The following is a 10,563-nucleotide window of genomic DNA, read 5'->3' on the forward strand; positions in this document are numbered from 1 at the left end:
GATTCCCAATGCCATGTGTTCGTGGAACAACGAACAAAGCTTTTCAATACTGCAGAGTGGGCTCGACGAGACTCGGGACTCCCCCCAGTCTCATCCCCCCTCCCCCAGCAAAGCAGTCAAACCAAGGACCGGAATAACTAAGCGGAAGGCGTACAGTCAAACCAAATACTACCATCCCCACCCCCAAGTCACTGTCAAATACCGAGTTGGCACTTTTTTAAAAAAATGCCACTGTGAGTGGGGCCCCTGTCCCCACCCCCATTCTTTCATCTTTGTTACTCTTTCCCTGTTTCCCACCCTTTCTTCGTATCTTATTAATTTATCTGTCATTTTTTCCTATTTGTCTCCTTTCTCCATTGTTCTCTCTCTTTTGTTATGAAATCTCCAAGGAAACAGCATCCGAAAAAGAGAGGAAAGGGCAAAAAAAAAAAAAAATCTTGGGGTGTGCTATTGTAAATTGGACCATAGAAAACCCAGTGCTCCACCAACACACACCCGCCAGTCCGCCTTTTCGAGGGCCATGATGACACGACTATAAAAAGGAACGGCTTTTGAGTGATCATCGTGCGGAGTCTCCTACCTATAAATAAAGGCCATAAATGTTTAAACCTAAACTACTTTTAATTCTCTTCACCTAAAAAAAAACTATTTTTAATTATAAGGACCGATTTGACCTCAACCTTTTTTTTTATTATGTGACAACCAACGAGTGTGAAGTGTTCCCCATTTTCCAGTCTATCTTTTCTTTCTCTCCTAAATGGAACCCTGACCGGTCAAAGTACTCAAATCTGCAAGCGGGAGCGGGACCATCCCGATGGCTTCTTTAGCCTTTAAATGTCAGATAATGACATAGATGTCCGATTTTGGCAGGGCCATTTTCATTTTTCGGCTTCATGACTTGTGAGGGTAAATTCGTCTATCAACTCTTAATTTTCTTTTTTTTAATAAAAATAAAATTACAATGTCTTCATATAATTAAGGGGAAACCGGGTGATTACGGCAAAAGCCGACATGTAATATGACTGCACAGTCTGCACGTGTGGTTCGCAGGTCGAGGGCGTGAGTTATTACCGGATGTAGCCCTCTGCTCCCCGGTAATCGTTTTGCCCTTTATATATATATATATATATATATTTTTTTTTTTTTTTTAATTTTTTTAAAGGGAAAATAGGGGAAATTGCCCCTACTTTTTATGGGAAAACTACCCCAGAAGAAGAACAGAAGAGATCTTTTGCAGGGGATTATTTTTCTCTGCTCTCTTCTTCCTCTATTTTGGTATGGCATTTCTCGAAATTTTCTCTTTATAATTTCTTGATCCTTTCCTTCTCTTAATTCCGGTAGGAACTAGGAATTTTGGATTTTGATATGCTAGGTTGTACTTTGTATTTCATTTTAACTTTTTAATTTGAGTAGCGATCACTGTTGATACTGGAGGAGTCTCACTTCCACACTCCTGGATCCCCTTACTTCCGATCTGGGTTTGATGATTTCTCCCTTTTTGAACTTGAAGAGGAAGTGAACTTTGGTTTTAGGGAAGAGGATTATATGTTGATGATGCCTGTGATGATGGTGATGAGTCTTTTGACTGGAGAAAGAGATCGGGTAAAGCAAAAAGAAGAAAGAAGAAAAGATGTCTCCATTAGGGGCCGTTGTTGCTTGTGATTGTCAATGAGAGAAAAATGGGGTTCTATCCTTCTTTCCTTCCTTTCTTTCCCCTGTCTTTTCACGCATCTCATGTGAGGGAGATGTGATTTGCCTTGAGGACTGCTTATTGTCCAAGTTATTGCAGGGTTTTTAAGCGGGGAAGGTCTTTCGAGGACTTCTGTTTTTGTTTATTTTTCTTCTTTCTTTTTTCTTTCCTTCTCAAAAGGATCCGCAAGAATGCCGATGTTCCAACTTCCTGCTTGGAGAAAGGATGGAGATGTGAGGTTTGAGGTGGGTGGCGGTGGGCATGTTCTAGATCTGGACACCGCAGTCAAAGATGGAGTTTTAGGTGGTGGAGGTGGGGTGTGTGGGGGTGGTGGTGAGAAATTGGATCTGAAGAAGATGATTGAAGAGCTGGATTTGTCCGATGTCCCGTCGGTCTTCATCTGCCCCATCTCTCTTGAGCCTATGGAGGACCCTGTAACCCTTTGCACTGGTCAGACTTATGAGCGATGCAACATTCTCAAATGGTTCTCCTTGGGACACTTGACATGTCCCACCACGATGCAAGAGCTTTGGGATGACTCCATCACTCCCAACAAGACACTTCACCACCTCATCTATTGCTGGTTCTCTCAAAGATACTTTCTCATAAAGAAGAGATCAGAGGATGTCCAAGGTCGGGCGTCTGAGCTCTTGCAGACACTGAAGAAGGTCAAGGGTCAAGCCAGGGTTCAAGCCCTCAGGGAGCTCCAACAGGTCGTGTCAGCCCATGCCTCCGCCAAGAAGACGGTTGTTGATGAGGGTGGTGTCAATCTGATCACCTCTCTACTTGGTCCTTTCACTTCCCACGCCGTTGGTTCTGAAGCCATTGGGATTCTGGTCAACTTGACACTCGATTCTGAGTCGATGACGAACCTGATGCAACCGGCAAAGATGTCCTTGATGGTAGACATGTTGAATGAGGGTTCCATTGAGACCAAGATCAACTGTACCAGGCTGATTGAGATGTTGATGGACGAGAAGAATTTCCGATCCGAAGTAGTCTCCAGCTTGAGCCTCTTGGTTGGATTGTTGAGGTTGGTTAGGGACAAGAGATACCCAAATGGGATTTCAGCTGGGCTTAGCCTCCTCAAGACTATATGTTCGCATAAACAAGTCAGGCACTTGTTATTGAGTATCGGCGCAATTCCTCAATTAGTTGAGCTATTACCCACTTTAAATCCCGATTGCTTGGAATCAGCCCTTTCCATCTTGGATGTTCTGGCCACCCTACCTGAGGGGAAGTCGGCTTTGAAGGACTGCCCAAAAACAATTCCGAATGTGGTGAAGCTCTTGATGAGGGTATCAGAGAGCTGTACTCAGTATGCATTGTCAATCTTGTGGGCAGTCTGCAAGCTTGCCCCCGAGGAGTGTGCTTCACTTGCTGTGGAGGCCGGTCTAGCAGCAAAGCTTCTACTAGTCATCCAAAGTGGTTGCAATCCTGCCCTGAAGCAACGTTCAGCAGAGCTTTTGAAACTGTGTAGTCTAAATTACACAACCACAATCTTCATTTCCAAGTGCAAACTTACCAGGACAATACAGTGAAGGAAAAGTTTTACTGGGTAATATACATTTGATGACCTCCTCTGCCTTTGGGTGGTTAAGAAGTTGAAGAACCTATCTTATCCCAGCGAAATTGCAAAGGTTGAAAGGAAATGAGATGACCCTTACTTGGCGGCGGTGGTCAATAGTCATGAAGAAGGGGGCTCTCTGCCTGAGGTACTTTATCTATGGCTTTGCTCCCTGTGTATAGTATAATCCTGTAATTCTATCAAGTTGATTTAACATACATGAAGAAACATCATAATGTGATTTGCGGGCCCAACTTGCTTGCCATGGTGGGATTCTAATCCACCACCAGTTGGAGCTGGTGGCTTCCACGTAGTTTCTCTAATAAGCCCAGCGAGGTCCAGTCTCAGATTGGGCCATTTTTGTTTTTCGGGGGCATCTATCTTTTGTGATTGATTTTATGGGTTGTGTGCGTTGTAAAAATTTCCCATTTTATTGGAGTTGAGAAGGGTTGAATGGATGTGAAATAGAGGATGTGAGTGAAGTTTTGTTGATGGATCAAGTTATGGCCTATGCCTATTCCTATGGGTGAGGGGAATGAGTTGGTCGATTCTGCTTGCAAAATTTTAATTTTTGGACGTTTAATCCCTGAATTTTTCCGTCAGTTCTGTTTTAGAGTCCAGGGCACCATGTTCCGTTTCGTTGGGGTTCCATGGATGGGGGAAGCTTGGTTTTTGTTCCCCGGCATTGTAGAGATTATCAGAGCTTTCAGCCTGAAAATATGGATCCGAATTGTACAAATATTGAAACCATCAACATTCATTTTCTTCCATTTTGCTGAAACAATGAAAGATCTTCCCGGCCTCGAAGAATGTGATGTTGAGATTTTTTTTTCTTTAAATCTCTTCTTGTATGTTTAATCAATCCTCTTGTTCTTCATTTCATATATTTCCAAAATTTTCGTTTTAAATTGAGAACTCCTTGTTAATCATTACGATGATATGTACACTGCCCACATAACTTATTTTTCCTTTTCAATTCCCATAATAATAACAATAATAATAGTATTTTGGAAGTATTAAGATTGGGGATGTGTGAATAATGTGGAAAGTAGATATACAGGTTAGAAGGCAGTGTGTGGTGTGGGGCTGGACTATGGAGGTGCAGGGCGCTGAGTGGGATAACCATTGAGACAAAAGAAGCGGGCCATGGCGTACGTACTCTCTTTGTTATCTTTATATTGTGAAGAGAGTGGTGGACAGGTCCCACGGGAGCTCGCGTCATCTTCCTCTCATTTTGAGTGGGATTCTGAAATGAAAGCTGAGAAGAGATACATAGAACGGGAGGAGCATATATAGCATTTGAATTACTATATACTCTTTCGTTTTGGTATGGTTAATGAAGCTAAAATAACTCCTCTCTACAGATAAATAAATAAATAAATAAAAAATAATGAACACTCACACTCCAAATAAGTAAAGAGGATCTGTCAATGAAAAGCCTGAATGATGATGCGCTTGCTTAACTAGCAGCAGAAGAATGCTTGGGAAATGGGTTATTTCCTAGACCTTGAAGTCTGGAACTGGAAAGATGGTGGTGGTTTAATGGTCACAATTGACTATGATATCTGACAGGCCATCCTCCGTAATGGAATATCGGAGTGGATGTCTTGTCATTCTCCGCAATCTTCTAGCCTTCGACTGGACTTTATCAGGGCATGCAAGTGGCTTCGCATGTCTTTAGAGCTGGGTTATGAAAATCGGAATTGGATTGTGAGTCTCCAAAACCCTAGAATCGGCCCATCAGGTTTGAAAACCCAATTTAAACTAGTGAGAAAAACCCTAAAATCGGTTGGATGGGAACATCTAGAATTGGTCATGGCTTATTCTGATTCGATTGATCCAATTCGGAATTTTGAAACAGTGCACAGTTCTATCGAGCCAGACATCTTTCTTTGGACGCTTTGTACACCACTGTTTTTGGGTGAACTTCATTCAAAACATTGAAGCTATATACTAATGGTGGGTCTTGCTCCTTTCAGTCCTTTGTACATATCCCAAGTCTGTAAACGGGGCATTGCGGATGCCCTGACTTGCTGAAAAGTTTCCCTGTACATTTTGTTTGAACTGTTCACAGTTCTAGGGCAAAACATTGAAGCTATATACTAATGGTGGGTCTTGCTCCTTTCAGTCCTCTTTATATATTCCAAATCTGTTAACGGGGCATTGCGGATGCCCTTACTTGCTGAAAAGGTCCCCTGTACATTTTGTTTGAATTGTTAACAGTTCTATGGCAAAACCCTAGTTTCAACTCCGCCCTTTGTGGCGTGTTTTCTCCATGTTTCTAACCTTTTTCCTTTCTCATATTTGTAAGTTTTATTTTCGCCCTTCTGCCATGATCCTGGCTGGTACCCTTGGCTGCAACGAGGACGATGTCAATGTCGATATCGACAACGATGACGAGGACCTTGCGCCCTCTCTATGCTCTGAGCTGGCTTCTGCTATGGCTTTCCGATTTGACGTGGTAATGGGATAGAGGAAAGGGATGGCGTGGAGCTTCTCTTGCCTAGATCCTAGATCCTAGATCCGAGGCACGAACTCAGATCTACAGATCTGTTCCAGATTTGTTCTACATATCTGTAGCAGATTTCTCAAAGACTTCTCTACTAGAGTTTCTCCCGCCATGGATGAACTTCAGGATCTGATGACCAGCTTCTATATTGTCGATAGTCGTTCTTCTGCTCCTTGACTACGGTCCCTATCACCCCCCTCCTCCAGCCTCGTATCTACCATCCCCACCTCTGCCACCATTGTCCTCGTCCTCGCCTCCACCATTCCCGTCACCACCTTCATCATCTCTGCAATTGTTTCCCCCCCGCAACAACCCATCTTCTTTGCAGCAGAATCCAACGACCACGGTAGATACACAATCAATGACTCTGTCGGATGCTCTTGACAATTCGATGTGGGTTCCACGTATTCTTTTTAGCCTCTCCCGAATGCGAAGAGTTTCTACCCTGTCCGTCTATTGATCCACAGGTTGATAGCACTAGATTTGATAATCCATTCCTTTTTCCAAGCGATAGAGATTCGCTTTCACTAAAGAAATTTTTTTAAAGCAACGTTTTCCATTGAGACCATTGTCACTTGGGATGCCCTTTCCGATTCATCCTTGGGATCTCAATATGTGACATGCAAGACGGCATTGATGCCAGAGGCTTGACAATCGACATGAAGGGCCTTGGAGGAGGATTCGTTGGAGGTGTTTTTGGAGCGTATACATTAAGCACGCTATTGGCCGTAATCTTTGCTTATTGCCCATGTGTTGGACCGCATGCATGGTGTGATACTGTATGTCTTGCATGCACAGTTCAAATACCCATTACAGCTCTACCTATCCCCTTGTGAAGGAGGAATTTGTGTGTGATTTAACTATTTCTATAATAAGTTTTCTAGGGAATCTTTTGGCTTCGACCATACCCTAACTTGGAAGATCATTGTTTATGGCATGTCAAGTAAGATGGTCATATTTCAATCCTTGGCTCTTGGTTCTTCATATCTAAGCCATGTGTATTTTATGCCTTTATTTTCTTTGTATATCTTGATTTTATCTGAATGAATTTTTGGTTGCAAACAAAAAAAAAAAAAAAAAAAAAATGACGTGTTTGACAGCATGGAATAATAATGGAGTGTAGGAAAGCGATCCGCATATTCTTAAGCCATTTCAGCACTCAAATAGCTCGACAGTTAAAATTACAAGATGAAATTAAGCAAAACATTCAACTTATGGGAGTCCATGAATATTGATAAATGGGCTCACTTGGTATCCCCTCCCTCCTCCTAAACGTTTGGCTGTGTGGGTTTCTTCATTTCCGAATCGAAGACCTACTTCCGGTTGTATTCAGCGTCTTTCCTTTTGAATAAGTTTCTAGGCCTCCTAGTCCTGGTAGTTTGCATTTAAAAATAAAATAAAATAAAATAAAATAATAATAGTAATAATAATTTGCATTCCATGAAATTTTATAGGTTGGCTGCATCACCTTACAACGTAAGGTTGTGACTGTTAGGCCTGAGGTTGGGCAGGCCCGGCCTAGCCTGAACCTGGCTTGAAACTTCTTCGACTCATCTAAGTCCGGTAATGATCACAAATCAAACACCAATTTTAGAAGCCCATTACTCCGAAATTCAGACAGAATTGGAATTGCATGTGTTATAAATTTTTGGGTGCTAAGCCCCACAACGGTGCTAAACAAGGACCAACAAGGGGTCATGAATGGGTCCCACTGGGCCACCTTTACCACTATTTTAAGAATGGTTGGGGTAGTGGGAGCGCCCAGCTCTTTGCCTTTCGTGGACTTATGCTAGACCCTTGTCTAAGCCATCTGCCACTAAAGCTAGAATTGAAGCTCATCCCCAGAAATTGTGATATTGGGATCTTCGGTAGAAACAAGTGATATTTAAGAAGGTAAATTACCGTATTGCCATCTGGAAGTTGATTATTTAAGAGCCATATATACTTGGAATTCAGGTATCTACTTCATAGGAAAATTCTCTAAAACTTCCTAGAAGTGGAAGGGTTGAGTTATTGGAGTGAGATGGATCCAGAAAATGAGAGAAGACAATTTGCGTATATAAAGGTGAAATCAAAGAAGGTGATAAAAGTAAATGGAAGACATAGTGATAAGGGCATTATTTCCATTTTTTTTTTTTTTCTAGATAAGATTAGCTTATTTGCAAGATGGAAGATTTGTTGATAGGGTCTGAAATCTTTTAGAAGCTTACCTTCACGAATGAATGGAGGACTGATATTTGTATCTTTATATATCTCTCTCCCTTCCCACTCCCTTCAGGTACCCTTCTCTCTCTCTCTCCAAAACATTCTCCCATCCCCATTCCAGCTCTTTCTCTTCGCAGGTACCTTTTGCTTGTTGCGCTCCCCCACAGTTTCTCCCTCTTTTTCAATATGAGTTGGAAGTTTAGCACTATCTGCTCAAGCCCAACATCTGGCTTTAAGACCATATTAGCCACGGATATGTACGAAAATGCTGGGCCTAAGCTAAGATATCCCAACCCAACCTCGGGCATGGCAAGAGAACGTAAAGCTAAGAGCTTCAAGGTTGGGGTATGAATTGTGGGACAGTTTGTCAGACCATTTTGGGGTCTTAATTTGTTATTTTTCCCCTACATTTAATGCCAAATGTAAAAAAAAATTTTACACAGTTTGTAGGCTTCATCTGGTTGCAAGCCAGATTATAAGAGGTCACATCAATTATAAGAGGTTAGATTCATTGCCTATACGATCGTCTAGTTGTAAATGGGTGAGCATTCGACCCCTGTCTCTTTTGTTTTTAAATATACCTCTCTTCACCTATGTAATGACAGGAAATGACACATGTGTTGGATGATTATTGTACGATCAAGTGATCGTACGAACAATAGATCTATTCTCCAATTATAAGGTAGAAAATTTTGTTATCGTAGTTAACAAGAATGTGTAATAATTACATTCAACATTTTTTTTAATCTGAATATTAATTTTTATTTTAAGAGAAAGGGGGTTAATTATAAAATATAAATCGACAGGCACAAATTAGAAAAATTTTGATTTCAGGTTTTTTTTGGACAGGTCACGGCTGATCCTAAAACAACAAATCTGATTTTGATCCCTTGGTCATATATATGAATTTGTCATACCAGACAGTGAAGCATAAAATCTAGTAAAATAAGATCTTATTGAAACTAAGTTTGAATTGACTTTTTTTTTTTTCAAAGTTTGAATGAGTATTGACATCCCAATGTCTAGAAGAGAGAGAGAGAGAGAGAATATTGATATCCCAATTTCCGTTAGTTTTGCCATTGGCACAAGAAACTCCATGGAGGAGCATTTAGATTCCAATACAATGCCTCGTGTCAATTGCAATTGTGGGGTCAATAGCAGGTGGGGTAAAAAACTTATTTTTAAGACAGGAAATTGGAATTATTGTTATCTTTCATACAGTTTTTTCATACTATTAATTAGTTAAATTCATATATAGTGTAAATATTATTTAATTTGTCATCATTCCTCCAGTAAGGAACGGTCTTCTTTGTCTTATGAAATGAAAAAAATATATATGGGTATTACTACTTATTAATAGGTAAGCAGAAGGTAACAACTGATCAATTGGAAAAATCTGGAAAAATAAATAAAGAAGCGAAAGTCCAGTCAAATTTCCACCCTTAGACCATGAGGATCACATCATTATCATGGCCGCCGGGTGACGATGCTAGTCATTGTATGTATTAGGGGATTGCTTCCTTTTATATTGGATTGATGCTTAATTCCTTCAACACGTACTCTCTTTAACAGTCTTCGCATAACAATGTTGACCACTCCTTCCTTTGTAGCTCTGTCGATCTTCTCATATTCTTACTCTTGTGGTGTTGTTCAAGATAAGCCTTCGATCCGCTTCTTCTCTCTTATTTCCCAACCCTAGCTAGCTCCTTCTCCCCTACAATTCTCATTTCTTGAGACCGTCCACAAGAAGAATTAAAGGCACAGTAAATAGATTGACATGGATCAAAATAACATGGTGGGAGTCGAAGACCCAGATGACGCAAAGGGAGTGAGAGTGCCACAGCCCCCAAATCCATCGCCATCGCCTTCCTCACTGTCTACTCTCCGTTCTGTCCGTAAACGATCGGCGACGGCGGCGAAAACATGGAAAAAACCGATGCCGATGCCACCACCGCCTAAGGTCTACAGGGTGGACTCCATTAACTTCAGGAAGGTAGTCCAGCAGCTCACCGGTGCAAACGGGTTCCGGTCTCGACGTCTCCACAGTGTGGCCCCACCGCCGCTCGATCTGTTCACACCACCATCGCATTCTGATTATACTTGCAAATCCAGAACGCAGAAAGAGTCGTTTATCACTGGAGAACGAGAAGGTTCTTTTTCAACATCATTGTCGTCTTCTACGATACCAGCACCAGGAAACTCGTATATGAGTAACGGTTCCTTCAGACCATTCGGTTCTCCGGCGAGGCCTCCGTCTTATGTAGCATGGTCCCCTTCTTTGCCTGTTCTAAGCCCAGGTACTCTGGCATCTTTTGAGCAGAGTAGCACTATTCTTCACTAGTGTTTTCTCTTCTCCTCGTCCTTTTGACTTGTTCATCATCGCTTCCATCCATCACAGTTTTCTTAAGCACATAATTATGTACCGTACTAAGAGTTAACAGTTGAAACTCGAAATGGATCATGCTTTTTCATGTCCCGTCCGATTGGAATGGAAGTAAGAGAAAAGTAAAATAACTTTCGTAATTATGATTGTATAATTAACTTTAAGGATCAGATGATAGATAACGTGTTTTTTTTTTTTTTTTTTTGGGG

At 41.4% G+C, this 10,563-nt stretch overlaps 2 protein-coding genes across 2 annotated transcripts; both read left to right on the plus strand.

The window, feature by feature from the left end:
- Positions 1 to 1,187: 1,187 nt before the first annotated feature.
- On the plus strand, positions 1,188 to 3,749 carry LOC122092465 (U-box domain-containing protein 30-like). The gene has a single exon (XM_042662788.1). It carries the CDS (start codon positions 1,882 to 1,884, stop codon positions 3,229 to 3,231), a length of 1,350 nt encoding a protein of 449 aa, XP_042518722.1. The 5' UTR covers positions 1,188 to 1,881; the 3' UTR covers positions 3,232 to 3,749.
- Positions 3,750 to 9,553: 5,804 nt separating this feature from the next.
- LOC122090743 lies at positions 9,554 to 10,445 on the plus strand. Its single transcript, XM_042660444.1, has one exon. The coding sequence runs from the start codon at positions 9,749 to 9,751 to the stop codon at positions 10,310 to 10,312; it is 564 nt and encodes a 187-aa protein (XP_042516378.1). The 5' UTR covers positions 9,554 to 9,748; the 3' UTR covers positions 10,313 to 10,445.
- Positions 10,446 to 10,563: the final 118 nt, after the last annotated feature.

The sequence above is a fragment of the Macadamia integrifolia genome, chromosome 10 (assembly GCF_013358625.1).
Source record: "Macadamia integrifolia cultivar HAES 741 chromosome 10, SCU_Mint_v3, whole genome shotgun sequence".
In the NCBI taxonomy this organism is placed as follows: domain Eukaryota; kingdom Viridiplantae; phylum Streptophyta; class Magnoliopsida; order Proteales; family Proteaceae; genus Macadamia; species Macadamia integrifolia.